The sequence below is a fragment of the Dromiciops gliroides genome, chromosome 2 (genome assembly GCF_019393635.1).
Source record: "Dromiciops gliroides isolate mDroGli1 chromosome 2, mDroGli1.pri, whole genome shotgun sequence".
NCBI lineage: Eukaryota > Metazoa > Chordata > Mammalia > Microbiotheria > Microbiotheriidae > Dromiciops > Dromiciops gliroides.
In genome coordinates this window covers 525,406,334-525,422,341 of record NC_057862.1, presented here as the reverse complement: position 1 = coordinate 525,422,341, position 16,008 = coordinate 525,406,334, and the positions used below count along the sequence as shown (strand labels likewise).

The 16,008-nt window shown below is 52.7% G+C and overlaps 2 protein-coding genes across 2 annotated transcripts in view; one reads left to right on the top strand and one right to left on the bottom strand.

The window, feature by feature from the left end:
* LOC122739242 (basic proline-rich protein-like) overlaps positions 1-4,578 on the bottom strand; it is a 46,863-nt gene extending 42,285 nt beyond the window's left edge. Inside the window, exons 1-4 of the mRNA XM_043981053.1 lie at positions 4,536-4,578; positions 2,106-2,981; positions 1,686-1,764; positions 413-1,590 (exon numbers count right to left, since the gene is read on the bottom strand). Coding sequence (XP_043836988.1) covers positions 413-1,590; positions 1,686-1,764; positions 2,106-2,981; positions 4,536-4,578 — 2,176 coding nt within the window. The remainder of the gene's footprint in view (positions 1-412; positions 1,591-1,685; positions 1,765-2,105; positions 2,982-4,535) is intronic.
* Positions 4,579-4,636: 58 nt separating this feature from the next.
* On the top strand, positions 4,637-14,681 carry LOC122739241 (vegetative cell wall protein gp1-like). Its single transcript, XM_043981052.1, has 3 exons — positions 4,637-4,670; positions 11,941-12,678; positions 13,429-14,681. The coding sequence occupies exons 1-3, from the start codon at positions 4,637-4,639 to the stop codon at positions 14,679-14,681; spliced, it is 2,025 nt and encodes a 674-aa protein (XP_043836987.1).
* Positions 14,682-16,008: the final 1,327 nt, after the last annotated feature.

Genomic DNA, 16,008 nt, shown 5'->3' with positions numbered 1-16,008 from the left:
TTTTCCATTTGACCAATTTTTTTTTCTCCCATTTGGCCAATTTTTTTTTTCTCATTTGGCCAAGTGTATTTTTTAAGGAATTGTTTTCCCCAATCAATTTTTAGCATAACTCAAATTTCTCTCATTTCTTTTTCCACTTTTTCTTTTACCTTTCTCATTTGTTTTTTAAAAGCCTTTTTGAGCTCCTCAACGAATTTTTGGTATTGAGACAAGATCATCTTTCCATTTGAGTCTTCACTTGTATGCATTTTTACAAACTCATCTGAGTTTGAGTTTTTGGTCTTCCCTTTCACCATAGAAACTGTCAGTGGTAAGGGTCCTTTTTTGTTTCTTCTTGTTGTAGCCTATTTTTAAACTTATAATGTTGAAGTCTGCTCCTGGGACACATGGGTCACTTTTGCAAGCCTCTTACTATTCACAGCCACCCCACTCTCAACTACATTGAGCTGCAGGTATGTTGAGAGCCAGGCCTGGCCTGGCCAGGGCAAGGGGAGGGGGGCGAGGGGAGCCGTGCCGGGGCGAGGGGAGCCGTGCCAGGCTGAGAGGAGGCGGGCGAGGGGAGGCGGGGCGAGCCGTGCCGTGCCAGGGCAAGGGGAGGTGGGGCGAGCGGAGGCGGGGCGAGCCGTGCCGGGGCGAGCCGTGCCAGGGCAAGGGGAGGCGGGGCGAGGGGAGCCGTGACTGGGCGAGCTATACCGGGGCGAGCCGTGCCGGGGCGGGGCGAGGGGAGCTGTGCCTGGGCGAGGGGAGCCGTGCCAGGCTGAGGGGAGGCGGGCCAGGGGAGGCGGGGCGAGGGGAGCCGTGCCAGGCTGAGGGGAGGCAGGCGAGGGGAGGCGGGGCGGGCCATGCCGTGCCAGGGCAAGGGGAGGTGGGGCGAGTGGAGGCGGGGTAGGGCGAGCCGGGCCGTCCCGGGGCGAGCCGTGCCTTGGCAAGGGGAGCCGTGCCGGGGCGAGGGGAGCCGTGCCAGGCTGAGGGGAGGCGGGCCAAGGGAGGCGGGGCGAGGGGAGCCCCGGGGCAGGGCGAGGGGAGCAGTGCCGGGGCGGGCCGGGGCGACCCGGGCCAGGGGAGGGGGGCGAGGGGAGCCGTGCCAGGCTGAGGGGAGGCGGGCGAGGGGAGGCGGGGCGGGCCGTGCCGTGCCAGGGCAAGGGGAGGTGGGGCGAGCCGGGCCAGGGGAGGCGGGTGAGGGGAGCCCCGGGGCGGGGCGAGGGGAGCAGTTCCAGGGCGGGCCGGGGCGACCCGGGCCAGGGGAGGGGGGAAAGGGGAGCCGTGCCGCGGCGAGGGGAGCCGTGCCTGGGCGAGGGGGGGCCGTGCCAGGCTGAGGGGAGGCGGGCGAGGGGAGGCGGGGCGGGGCGAGCCAGGCCAGGGGAGGCGGGATGAGGGGAGCGGTGCCGGGGCGAGGGTGGAGGCAGGGCTAGGGGAGGCGTCCGGGGAGAGCCGAGCCGTGCCTTGGTGAGGGGAGCCGCGCCAGGCTGAGGGGAGGCGGGGCGAGGGGAGGCGGGGCGAGGCGAGCCCCGGGGCGGGGCGAGGGGAGCAGTGCCGGGCAGGCAGGGGCGACCCCGGCCAGGGGAGGGGGGCGAGGGGAGGCGTGCCACGCTGAGGGGAGGCGGGGCAAGGCGAGCCCTGCATAGGCGGGGCGAGGGGAGCCGTGCCGGGGCGGGGGAGGCAGGGGGAGGCAGGGCAGGCCGTGCCGTGCCAGGGCGTGCCGTGCCGTGCCGGGGCAGGCCGTGCCGGGGCGTGCCGAACCGTGCCGGAGCGTGCCGAGCCGTGCTGGGGCGTGCCGGGGCGTGCCGGGGCGTGCTGAGCCGTGCCGGGGCGTGCCGTGCCGGGGCGAGCCGTGCCGGGGCGTGCGGAGCCGTGCCGGGGCGTGCCGGGGCGTGCCGAGCCGTGCCGGGCCGTGCCGGGGCGTGCCGAGCCGTGCCGGGGCGAGCCGTGCCGTGCTGGGGCGTGCCGAGCCGTGCCGGGGCGTGCTGAGCCGTGCCGGGGCGTGCCTAGCCGTGCCGGGGCGTGCCGGGGCGTGCCGAGCCGTGCCGGGGCGTGCCGGGCCGTGCCGGGGCGTGCCGAGGCGTGCCGTGCCGGGGCGAGCCGTGCCGGGGCGTGCTGGGCCGTGCCGGGGCGAGCCGTGCCGTGCTGGGGCGAGGGGAGCCATGCCAGGCTGAGGGGAGGCGGGCCAGGGGAGGCGGGGTGAGGGGAGCCGTGCCGGGGCGAGGGGGAGGCAGGGCTAGGGGAGGCGTCCCGGGGCGAGCCGAGCCGTGCCTGGGCGGGGTGAGCCGTGCCAGGCTGAGGGGAGTCGGGCCAGGGGAGGCGGGGTGAGGGGAGCCGTGCCGGGCTGAAGGGTGTCGGGCGAGGGGAGGTGGGGCGAGCCGGGCCAGCGGAGGTGGGGTGAGGGGAGCCCTGCCAGGGCGAGGGGGAGGCGGGGCTAGGGGAGGCATGCCTGGGCGAGGGGAGGCGGGGCGAGCCCCGGGGCGGGGCGAGGGGAGCAGAGCCGGGGCGAGGGGGAGGCAGGGCTAGGGGAGGCGTCCCGGGGTGAGCCGAGCCGTGCCTGGGCGGGGTGAGCCGTGCCGAGGCGAGCCGTGCCGTGCTGGGGCGAGGGGAGCCGTGCCAGGCTGAGGGGTGGGGGGCCTGGGGTGGCGGGGCGAGGGGAGCAGTGCCGGGGCGGGCAGGGGCGACCCCGGCCAGGGGGGGGGGGCGAGGGGAGGCGTGCCACGCTGAGGGGAGGCGGGGCGAGGCGAGCCCTGCCTGGGCAAGCCGTACTGGGGCGAGGGGAGCCGTGCCGGAGAGAGAGGAGCCGTGCCAGGGCGAGGGGAGGTGGGGCGAGGGGAGCCGTGCCAGGCTGAGGGGAGGCGGGGCGAGGGGAGTCGTGCCAGGCTGAGGGGAGGCGGGGCGAGGCGAGCCTTGCCGGGGCGGGGCGGGGCGAGCCGGGCCAGGGGATGCGGGGCGAGCCGAGCGGAGCCTGGCCGAGCCAGGCCGGAAAAAGGCAATGCAGTCTGGGGTAAGGGATCAAAGAGCAGAAGTCAATTCAATAAATGTATATTAAGCCTGGGACCATGAGAGGCAGTACAGTGGGCATCAGAGAAAAATCCTCAGCTTGAAGTCAGGACACCATGGTTCAAATATCACCTCTGGCTCCCCAAGACACAGCGACTTAATTTACTTTAAAAAAAAAGAAGAAGAAGAAGTAGTATTTCAGGGCAACTAGGTGGCACAGTGGATAGAGCACCAGCCCTGGAGTCAGGAGGACCTGAGTTCAAATCTGGTCTCATACACTTAACAATTAGTAGCTGTGTGACCCTAGGAGGGAGGGGAGGGGGAGGGGAGGGGGAGGGGAGGGGGGGAGGCGGGGCGGGCCCTGCCCTGCCCTGCCCTGCCCTGCCCTGCCCTGCCCTTTTGCTCAGGTGAAACAGACCTTTCCTAAATTCTTCTAAATTATCTCAAGTAGCATGATTGTGTCTCTCTGTTTTTATGTATGTTCTGTAGTTCCAGAATCTGTTTAGAGGCTTGATTTAATTTTGCTTTTGAGGCAATCATGGGGAAGCTCAGGCAACTTCCTGGTATCTATGATTTCATAAGTTTTTTTGTTTGTTTGTTGCTGTTGGGTTTTTTGTTTGTTTTTTTACTTAAGATGAACTGTCAGTTTTTTAAACAACTAAAGATTTTAGCTATTTGCTCTAAATATCCCTTATATAACCCTTTCCTTTCCTTTTTTTAGTTTTTATTTATTAATTTATTGAGAATTTTCCCCCAGTTACAGGTAAAAAATAATTTTCTGTGCCGTTCAGTCCTTTAATTTAGAAGCTGCTAGATCTTAGGTTATCCTGACTGTAGCTCCACAGTACTTGCATTATTAATTTTTATTTATTTATTAACTTTTAGCTGCTTGCAATATTTTCTCCTTGACCTGGGAACTCTGGAATTTGGCTATAATATTCCTGAAAGTTTTCCTTTTGGGATCTCTTTCAGGGGGTGATCAGTGGATACTTTCAATTTCTATTTTACCTTCTGCTTCTAGAATATTAGGATAATTTCCCCTGACTATTTCTTGGTAAATCTTATCTAAGCTCTTTTTTGTTCATGGTTTTCAGGCAGTCTAGTGATTTTCAAATTATCTCTCCTAGATCTATTTTCCAGGTCAGCTGTTTTTCCAAGGAGATATTTCATATTGCCCTCCATTATTTATCCATTTGGATTTGCTTTCTTTTGTCTTGATTTCTCCTAAAATCAAAAGCTTCTATTTTCTCTATCCTAATTCTTAAGCAATGATTTTATTCAGAGAGTTTATAAACCTCCTTTTCCTTTGGCCAATTTGGCTTTTCAAGCTGTTGACTTATTTTTTCATGACCCTCCTGCATCACTCTTATTTCTCTTTCCATTTTTTTCACTAACTCTCTTACTTTTTCCTCTACCTCTCTTACTTTTTCTTCAAAGTACTTTTTGAGTGCTTCCATAGCCTGAGACCAATTCCTATTTTTCTTGGAAGCTTTGTATTTGGGAGCTTTGACTTTGGTATTCTTCTGAGGGTGTATTTTGATCTACCTTGTTGCCAAAGAAATTTTTTATGGCCTGCAGGTTTCTCTGCCTATTCATCTAGCCCAACTATTTCTTGGCTTTTAACTCTTTCTTAACTTGGAGCACTGCTTCCAGCATGCACTGTCCCAAGCTACAGGAGTTCCCAGATGGTATGCTTTAAGGAGAGGCTGCTTCTCAGCCAACCTTGCCTGTAAATAACCATAGCCATGCTTTCTTTTTAACCTGGAAGCTAAAATCTGATTGAAATTAATTTCTCTGTGGTCTCTAAGCTTGCCGTGCCTGTACTCCTCACCCACTGGGCCTCTGCCACACAAGTTAGCTTCCTGGGAAATGTGCACTATCTCTGCTCTCTCAGAGACCCCCACTATTTTCCCCTGGGCAACCTCTAGACCCCTAGATTAAGAAGAAGGCACTGATACTGAAGATTCTGAGGATCTGGAGTCATGGCCAAACAAGGGCTGAATCTTTGCCATGTGCTGAATTCCTCTCTCACCCTGGTATAACAGACCCCTCCTGCTGAACTTCTCAGCCTTCTTTGACTGGAAAATGATCTCACTCCATTATTTTGTGGGTTCTGCTGCTCCAGGAGTTGTCCTATGGCATTTTTTGAGATCTATGGATACATCTATTGGTAGTTCTGAAAGTCATAGCCTTTTCTCCACCATATATTTTGACAAATGTGCCAAATATATCTTTATTCAAGTTGTTGATAGACAATTAATGTATGCTGTCCAACATGTTTATCTCAATATGGTAAATATTTATTTTTCCTTTTTCAGGTAGCGTGATCAACTACTTTTTAAAATTTCCATGTTGCATAGTAATTTTTCCCCCAGTATTTCATCTTTACTTCATTTAAGACTTTGTTTTGAAGATGAGTTTCTTGTAAGCAACAGGTTGTTGTTTTTCTCATCTGTTCTTTCTTTCATTTTAATTTAATTTTAATTTTAATTTCATTTTAATTGATTATTAAATCTATGCATATTAGATGTTATGAGGTAGATTTGTTCTTTCCCCAATTTGTGTATTTAATATTTTAAAATTTTATTTTAAATTCCTTTCTTCTTGTAAACCAGTATTTTGATGAAGTTTGTTTTGCACAAACTATCATAATAGACCTCTATTTCCAGAGGCTATATTTCTTGTTTCCCACTCCCAGTTTCATTTGTCTTTGCTCTGTCGAGGGGCGGAGCCAAGATGGCGGAGAGGAAGCAGCAAGCTGCCTGAGCTCTCCTTCTGTTCCCTCAAAAAGAACATTAATCAAGCCTCTGGACGGATTCTGAAACTACAGAACCTGCAAAGAGACAGAGAGACACAGTCCTCCAACCAGAGATAATTTAGAAGACTTCAGGAAAAAGTCGGTCTGACTCGGGCAAAAGGGAGGCCCAGCGCAGGGCAGCAACCCAGCGCCGAGGGGGTCGGGGCAAGTCAGCAGGAGCTGCGGGCCACAGCCGAACAACTGAGGCTCCCGGAACCTGGTTCAAAAATCTGGTGGCCAAGAAGGACAGTGGAAAAATTACCTGCACCAGACGAGAGGGCCACAAACGGCGGGATCAGACGCTGGGGTCTGGCGCCTGGCTGGCCGAGCACAATCATACAGGAAGTGCAGGGCGGGGCATCTCCACACACCATAAAGGCCTCAGAGTAAAAGCCCGGTCACACAGCACCTATACACCGGCACAAGAAGCCCAAAACAGGGACCCTGGTGCCCCCAGAGCAGACTTCAACTTAAGAATAAATAAATAAGCTGCAATAATGAGTAAGAAGCAAAAAAGAGCCCTCTCCATTGAGAGCTTCTGTTTCAATAGGGAAGAAGCCAACACAAACTCAGATGAGGACAATAGCCTCAAATTGTCTACATCTGAAGCCTCACAAGGGAAGGTGAATTGGTCGCAAGAACAAAAAGCCTTCCTGGAAGAGCTCAAAAAGGATTTTAAAAATCAATTGCAAGAGGTAGAAGAAAAAATGGGGAGAGAAATGAAAGCAAAACAAAAAAACTATGAAAAAAGAATCAGCAGCTTGGAAAAGGAAGCTGAAGAAAACAAAGCCTTAAAAAATTCATTTGGCCAAATGGAAAAAAAGCTGCATAACCTCACTGAAGAAAACAATACCTTAAAAAATTCACTTAGCCAAATGGAAAAAAAGGTGCATAATCTCACTGAAGAAAACAATGCCTTAAAAATTAAAGTGGGACAGTTGGAAGATAAGGAAACCATGAGACACCAAGAATCAGTCAAGCAGAATAAAAAAAATGAAAAAATAGAAGAAAATGTGAAATACCTCATTGGAAAGACAACTGATCTGGAAAACAGATCGAGGAGAGACAATTTGAGAATCATTGGACTGCCTGAAAGCCATGACCAGAAAAAGAATCTAGATACCATATTCCAGGAAATTATTAAGGAGAACTGCCCTGATATCATAGAATCAGAGGATAAAATCATCATTGAAAGAATCCACCGATCACCTCCTGAAAGAGACCCCAAAAGGAAAACTCCAAGGAATATTGTAGCCAAATTCCAGAATTATCAGGTGAAGGAGAAAATACTCCAAGCAGCCAGAAAGAAGCAATTTAAATATCATGGAGCCACAGTCAGGATTGCTCAGGACCTGGCAGCTTCAACATTAAAGGACCACAAGGCTTGGAATATGATATTCCGGAAGGCAAAGGAGATTGGATTGCAGCCGAGAATCTATTACCCAGCAAAAATGTGCATTTTCTTTCAGGGGAAAAGATGGACATTTAATGACATTGGTGACTTTCAATCTTTCCTGGTGAAAAGACCAGAACTGAATAGAAAATTTGATCTCAATATACAAGACTCAAGAGAAGCTTAAAAAGGTAAACAGAGGGGGGAAAAAAAAGTTACCCTATTAGGTTAAACTGTTTATATCCCTACACAGGAAGATAATACTCATAACTCTTAAGAACTGTAAATGTATTTGGGCAGAGAGAAGGACTTTATATAGAGGGTATAAATATAAATTGTCTTTGATGTGATGATACAAAAGAATTAAGGGGATAAAAAGGGAGTCTATGGGGAGGAGAGGAAAGGGGAGGTGGAATGGGATGAATTATATCATATGAAGAGGTGGAAAAAAACCTATTATAATAGAGGGAAAGAAAGGAGGGGGGAACATGGTTTCAACCCTATTCTCATTAGATTTGACTCAAAGAGGGAATAACATATACGTTCATTGGGATAAAGAAACTTAACTCATTCTTTAGGGAAACAAAAGGGGAAGGGAAAGGGGGGGACTGATAGAAGGGAGGACAAAAGCAAGGGAGAAAAGGGTAAAGAAAAGAGAGGGGGGTGATAAAAAGGGAGGGCAGATTGGGGGAGGCAGGGGTAAGAAGTAAAACGTCGGTGAGGAGGAATAGGGTGAAAGAAGGGGGGAAAAGTACAAAGGGGGTAAATAGAATGGAGGGGAATAGACAGTCAGTAATAATAACTGTGAATGTGAATGGGATGAACTCTGCTATAAAACGGAAGCGAATTGCAGAGTGGATTAAAAACTCTTTGCTCTGTCTTGGAGGTTTTACTTAAATTATTGGTTTCTTTTCTTTGCTTAGTAATTTATTTTCATTTTTTTGTTCTTTCCTTTTCCCTTTCATGAATATATGTCCACTGATTGATTGTACCATAGTAAAATTACATTATGTCCCAAATTGTGATATCCAAGATTGTTCTCTTCATTCCCCTTTATTATATCCCTTCCATCTCTCTATACCATTTCATCAGTAATGGCTCAAATGTCTCTTGCTGACCATTTTTATGATAATCAGAATCACATATGTAGGATATGTCATTTGAGGTTGCAGCTTAAGGTTGTTTACTTTTTAAGCATACAATTCTGTTTCCTTCTCCGGTATCTAGTGGTAGCAAATAATTATATGTTCTAATTTGATTTCCCTTCTATTTGAAGGCCTTCCTCCTGTTCACTTGCAGAATGTGTTGTTTGTCAGTGAAATTGTCAACTTTACTCACTAGATGTGTCCTGGATTTTTAAGTGTAGTGTTGCTGTTTTGTTTTATTTTGTTTTGTTTTGCTTACTCTGGAATAATACATTCATGGGTATTTCGATTGGCACTGTTTGTTGTTGTTGTTTTTTTATTTAGAAGTTTGAGTAGATTTTGTTTTAGATGTTATGTTCTTCTGGAAGAACTATAGTTCTTAAACTAACTGTGTCTGCACTTGAAATCCAAGACAAGTTGTCATACCCTAGAAATGAAAAGCCAGAAGAAAATTGTTGTCATCCCATTTCCCACAAAGAGATCAACTCAGTACCAAAGGAGAATGGTCTACGTTGTGCTAGGGCCTCTAAGACTAAAAACCAAATAAACAAAACAACAACAAACAGAACACTAACTCGAGAATCTGGTTGTGTCCATTCCCCTCTGCAGAAGAATTCATAGCAGCAATATCTATTAACATATTAGAAATTTAATCATAAAAGATTTGGCATTATTACAAAGCTCCTACACCTCATCAATCTTTAGAAATATCAAAGTTATTCTGAACTAGATGATTGAATGATGGTTTGGAGAGGACATAGAACAATCTACCCTTCCCCATTTTACTATAAATAATAAAGGAATAGTCCCGAGCAGGTCACAGATTGGGATGTTGCTTCTCTAATATGAATTATCTGGGACTTCTTTGGTTTCAAAACTGACTTTTGTTTTAAAAAGGAATACAACCTCCATTGATTTAGCTAGAGGGGTTCTTGTTTCATACTTTGACAACTTCATTTCAATAAAATTGTTTTTCTTTATAGTCATATTTTAGTTCATACATTGAAAAACTTTGTTATTAGAAGTGGTCAGTAGACTTTACTTGACTTCCAATTGGGGTTGCTTTTACTCTCTTGTTGCTTCCTTGAAGGATAGCTAGATGGTACATTGGCCCTGAAGTTGGGAGAACCTGAGTTCAAATCTCACCTCAGACACTTACTAGCTGCATGATGCTGGGCAAGTCACTTAACCCCAATTTCCTCAAACATCTGGTCCCAGATGGCTCTGGAGAAGAGTGACGTTAGTGGCCTTGCACAGCACTTCCTCACTTAAATACAATTCAGCACAAGTCATGACATCAGCACATGTCATGGTCCTCTTTGAGAAGGAAGGACAAACAACAACAACTTTTCTTCCTCCTATTTTGGAAGATGATTATCTGTGGACAAAAGCTTTGATTTGGTGGGCAGAGAGGAAACCATCAGTATTTTGTACTTCCTTTTTCTCCTTATCTGAAAGGACATAGAAAATCCAAAAATCCATGTGAACTTGGGTCAATATAAGACAGGTATTGACTAATGGGGGGAAGGGAAGAAGTATGTGTGTAGGGGAGGGGTACTCCTGCCTGAATGAAGAGAATGCTGGGACAGAGAATTTTATCTACATCTTAGGAAGTCAAGATTAAACCTGAATGACATACAAAATAAGCCCTCCTGCCCCTGTGGAAATGCACATAAAAACATTAGAAAACATATGTGGTTATGGATTACTTATATGCTCTTTTCATTTCTTCCAAACTGTTTCTCACTTACCCTAATTTCCCTATCAGTGCTGCTGCTTAAGCATATTGATTCTGACTTCCCTTTGGTGCCTACTGCCATATAACACATACAGATCAAGAGCAATGCTAGAAAAATCCCCAAAGTCAAATCAGCAATGCATCTTCAGCATCAAAAATAAAACTGCCAAATTCTAGCATAGGAGGATAAACCAGGATTGGACAGAAATAAAATACATTGTCTACCACAATACTTCCTCTAGATAGTTAGATAGATAGATATACAGATAGACATAGATATATTCATATAGACATCTTCATATAGATATATATCATATACATAACCATGATAAGAAGAGATGTAGAGACATATATATTTGATACAGATACACAAACAAATGAAAAGTTGGAGTGTATATAAACACATTTTAATTTTAATATTTCAATCATATCTTTGAGAAGCAGTGGGATGCAAAAGAGAGAGAGAGGAGACCTCAGAATGAGGAAAGCCCTTCCTCTGACAGACACTGACAGTATAACCCTAGAAAGGTGGTTCAGTGAGCCCAAATTCTGCCTTGGTAGAGGGGATTTACTTACTGAGCATGAGTATGGTGATACTATGAATAAAATCACAAGTTCAAAATATGGTACACAATATGTATATGAGTATGTGTACCTCAAGGGAAGCAATCATACAAAAAGGAAAGGAGTAATAGTTCGGCTAGTGATATATCTTGCCCTGAAGGAAGGGGAGAGGTGAAAGAAGGGAGGGAAGATTGGAGGAGGGGCAGTAAAAAGCAAAGCACTTTTGAGGAGGGATAGGGTGAAAGAAGATAGAAAATCAAGGGGAGGAAATAGGATTGAAGGCAATACAGTCAGGAATAGTAACTGAAAGAAATTATGAGTAGTATACTATCAGAAGGAAATGCAATCCATCTACAGAGAAAGAACTGATGTTATCTGAATACAGATTGTAGCATAAATTTTTTTGCTAGTTCCTCTTGCTAAAGGCATTTTGTCTGTTCTCTTTCCAAACCTGTCTAATGAGGAAATGTTTTGCTTGATTTCTGAGGGTGGGGAGGGAGGAAGAAAATTTGGAACATAAAGTTTTAGAAAATCAATGTGAAAAAATTATTTTTTACCTGTAACTGGGGGAAAATTCTCAATAAATTAATAAATAAAAACTAAAAAAAGGAAAGGAAAGGGTTATATAAGGGATATTTAGAGCAAATAGCTAAAATCTTTAGTTGTTTAAAAAACTGACAGTTCATCTTAAGTAAAAAAACAAACAAAAAACCCAACAGCAACAAACAAACAAAAAAACTTATGAAATCATAGATACCAGGAAGTTGCCTGAGCTTCCCCATGATTGCCTCAAAAGCAAAATTAAATCAAGCCTCTAAACAGATTCTGGAACTACAGAACATACATAAAAACAGAGAGACACAATCATGCTACTTGAGATAATTTAGAAGAATTTAGGAAAGGTCTGTTTCACCTGAGCAAAAGGGCAGGGCAGGGCAGGGCAGGGCAGGGCAGGGCAGGGCCCGCCCCGCCTCCCCCCCTCCCCTCCCCCTCCCCTCCCCCTCCCCTCCCTCCTAGGGTCACACAGCTACTAATTGTTAAGTGTATGAGACCAGATTTGAACTCAGGTCCTCCTGACTCCAGGGCTGGTGCTCTATCCACTGTGCCACCTAGTTGCCCTGAAATACTACTTCTTCTTCTTCTTTTTTTTTAAAGTAAATTAAGTCGCTGTGTCTTGGGGAGCCAGAGGTGATATTTGAACCATGGTGTCCTGACTTCAAGCTGAGGATTTTTCTCTGATGCCCACTGTACTGCCTCTCATGGTCCCAGGCTTAATATACATTTATTGAATTGACTTCTGCTCTTTGATCCCTTACCCCAGACTGCATTGCCTTTTTCCGGCCTGGCTCGGCCAGGCTCCGCTCGGCTCGCCCCGCATCCCCTGGCCCGGCTCGCCCCGCCCCGCCCCGGCAAGGCTCGCCTCGCCCCGCCTCCCCTCAGCCTGGCACGACTCCCCTCGCCCCGCCTCCCCTCAGCCTGGCACGGCTCCCCTCGCCCCACCTCCCCTCGCCCTGGCACGGCTCCTCTCTCTCCGGCACGGCTCCCCTCGCCCCAGTACGGCTTGCCCAGGCAGGGCTCGCCTCGCCCCGCCTCCCCTCAGCGTGGCACGCCTCCCCTCGCCCCCCTCCCCTGGCCGGGGTCGCCCCTGCCCGCCCCGGCACTGCTCCCCTCGCCCCGCCTCCCCTGGCCCGCCTCCCCTCAGCCTGGCACGGCTCCCCTCGCCCCAGCACGGCACGGCTCGCCTCGGCACGGCTCACCCCGCCCAGGCACGGCTCGGCTCACCCCGGGACGCCTCCCCTAGCCCTGCCTCCCCCTCGCCCCGGCTCTGCTCCCCTCACCCCGCCCCGGGGCTCGCCCCGCCTCCCCTCGCCCACGCACACCTCCCCTAGCCCTGCCTCCCCCTCGCCCCGGCACGGCTCCCCTCACCCCGCCTCCCCTGGCCCGCCTCCCCTCAGCCTGGCATGGCTCCCCTCGCCCCAGCACGGCACGGCTCGCCCCGGCACGGCCCAGCACGCCCCGGCACAGCTCGCCCCGGCACGGCACGCCCCGGCACGGCCCGGCACGCCCCGGCACGGCTCGGCACGCCCCGGCACGCCCCGGCACGGCTAGGCACGCCCCGGCACGGCTCGGCACGCCCCGGCACGGCTCGGCACGCCCCAGCACGGCACGGCTCGCCCCGGCACGGCTCGGCACGCCCCGGCACGGCCCGGCACGCCCCGGCACGGCTCGGCACGCCCCGGCACGCCCCGGCACGGCTCGGCACGCCCCGGCACGGCTCCGCACGCCCCGGCACGGCTCGCCCCGGCACGGCACGCCCCGGCACGGCTCGGCACGCCCCAGCACGGCCCGGCACGGCCCGGCACGCCCCGGCACGGCTCGGCACGCCCCGGCACGGCTCGCCCCGGCACGGCACGGCTCGGCACGCCCCGGCACGGCTTGCCCCGGCACGGCACGCCCCGGCACGCCCCGGCACGCCCCGGCACGGCTCCGCACGCCCCGGCACGGCTCGCCCCGGCACGGCACGCCCCGGCATGGCTCGGCACGCCCCAGCACGGCCCGGCACGGCCCGGCACGCCCCGGCACGGCTCGGCACGCCCCGGCACGGCTCGGCACGCCCCGGCACGGCTCGCCCCGGCACGGCACGGCTCGGCACGCCCCGGCACGGCTTGCCCCGGCACGGCACGCCCCGGCACGGCACGGCTCGCCCCGGCACGGCACGCCCCGGCACGCCCCGGCACGGCTCGGCACGCTCCGGCACGGTTCGGCACGCCCCGGCACGGCCTGCCCCGGCACGGCACGGCACGCCCAGGCACGGCACGGCCTGCCCAGCCTCCCCCTGCCTCCCCCGCCCCGGCACGGCTCCCCTCGCCCCGCCTATGCAGGGCTCGCCTTGCCCCGCCTCCCCTCAGCGTGGCACGCCTCCCCTCGCCCCCCTCCCCTGGCCGGGGTCGCCCCTGCCTGCCCGGCACTGCTCCCCTCGCCCCGCCCCGGGGCTCGCCTCGCCCCGCCTCCCCTCGCCCCGCCTCCCCTCAGCCTGGCGCGGCTCCCCTCACCAAGGCACGGCTCGGCTCTCCCCGGACGCCTCCCCTAGCCCTGCCTCCACCCTCGCCCCGGCACCGCTCCCCTCATCCCGCCTCCCCTGGCCTGGCTCGCCCCGCCCCGCCTCCCCTCGCCCGCCTCCCCTCAGCCTGGCACGGCCCCCCTCGCCCAGGCACGGCTCCCCTCGCCGCGGCACGGCTCCCCTTTCCCCCCTCCCCTGGCCCGGGTCGCCCCGGCCCGCCCTGGAACTGCTCCCCTCGCCCCGCCCCGGGGCTCCCCTCACCCGCCTCCCCTGGCCCGGCTCGCCCCACCTCCCCTTGCCCTGGCACGGCACGGCCCGCCCCGCCTCCCCTCGCCCGCCTCCCCTCAGCCTGGCACGGCTCCCCTCGCCCCCCTCCCCTGGCCCGGGTCGCCCCGGCCCGCCCCGGCACTGCTCCCCTCGCCCTGCCCCGGGGCTCCCCTCGCCCCGCCTCCCTTGGCCCGCCTCCCCTCAGCCTGGCACGGCTCCCCTCGCCCCGGCACGGCTCCCCTTGCCAAGGCACGGCTCGCCCCGGGACGGCCCGGCTCGCCCTACCCCGCCTCCACTCGCCCCACCTCCCCTTGCCCTGGCACGGCACGGCCCGCCCCGCCTCCCCTCGCCCGCCTCCCCTCAGCCTGGCACGGCTCCCCTCGCCCCGCCTCCCCTGGCCCGCCTCCCCTCAGCCTGGCACGGCTCCCCTCGCCCAGGCACAGCTCCCCTCGCCCCGCCCCGGCACGGCTCGCCCCGGTATAGCTCGCCCAGTCACGGCTCCCCTCGCCCCGCCTCCCCTTGCCCTGGCACGGCTCGCCCCGGCACGGCTCGCCCCGCCTCCGCTCGCCCCACCTCCCCTTGCCCTGGCACGGCACGGCTCGCCCCGCCTCCCCTCGCCCGCCTCCTCTCAGCCTGGCACGGCTCCCCTCGCCCCGGCACGGCTCCCCTCGCCCCCCTCCCCTTGCCCTGGCCAGGCCAGGCCTGGCTCTCAACATACCTGCAGCTCAATGTAGTTGAGAGTGGGGTGGCTGTGAATAGTAAGAGGCTTGCAAAAGTGACCCATGTGTCCCAGGAGCAGACTTCAACATTATAAGTTTAAAAATAGGCTACAACAAGAAGAAACAAAAAAGGACCCTTACCACTGACAGTTTCTATGGTGAAAGGGAAGACCAAAAACTCAAACTCAGATGAGTTTGTAAAAATGCATACAAGTGAAGACTCAAATGGAAAGATGATCTTGTCTCAATACCAAAAATTCGTTGAGGAGCTCAAAAAGGCTTTTAAAAAACAAATGAGAAAGGTAAAAGAAAAAGTGGAAAAAGAAATGAGAGAAATTTGAGTTATGCTAAAAATTGATTGGGGAAAACAATTCCTTAAAAAATACACTTGGCCAAATGAGAAAAAAAAAATTGGCCAAATGGGAGAAAAAAAAATTGGTCAAATGGAAAAAGAGGTACAAAATCTTACAGAGGAAAAGAATCCCTTAAAAATTAAAACTGAGGGGGGAGATAAAGATAAAGGACCAGCCCGGGATTCAGGAGGACCTGAGGTCAAATCAGGCCTTAGACACTAGACACTTACTAGCTGTGTGACCCTGGGCAAGTCACTTAACCCTCATTGCCCTGCCCAAAAAACAAACAAAAAAAAACCACTAGAGATTATTGATTAGAGAAATGCAAATTAAAACAACTCTAAGGGGGCAGCTAGGTGGCACAGTGGATAAAGCACTGGCCTTGGATTCAGGAGTACCTGAGTTCAAATCTGGCCTCAGACACTTAACACTTACTAGCTGTGTGACCCCGGACAAGTCACTTAACCCCAATTGCCTCACAAAAAACAAACTCTAAGGTACCACCTGACACCTATCAGATTGGCTAATATGACAAAAACGGGAAATAATAAATGCTGGAGCAGCTGTGGAAAAATTGGAACACTAATGCACTGTTGGTGGAGCTGTGAACTGATCCAACCATTTTGGAGAACAATTTTGAACTATGCCCAAAGGGCTATAGGACTGAAAATACCCAGTGGTACTACTGCTAGATCTGTATCCCAAAGAGATCATAAAAAAGGGAAAAGGACCCACATGTACACAAATATTTATAGCAGCTCTCTTTGTGGTGGCATAGAATTGGATGCCCATCAACAGGGGAATGGCTAACCAAGTCATGGTATATGAATGTAATGGAATACTGTTGTGCTGTAAGAAATGAGGAATAGTAGGAGTTCAGAGGAATCTGGAAGGACTTACATGAACTGATGCTGACTGAGAGGAGCAGAACCAGGAGAACTTAAGTGACTGACTGGCTCAGGGTCACATAAGCTAATGTTTTTATGGCC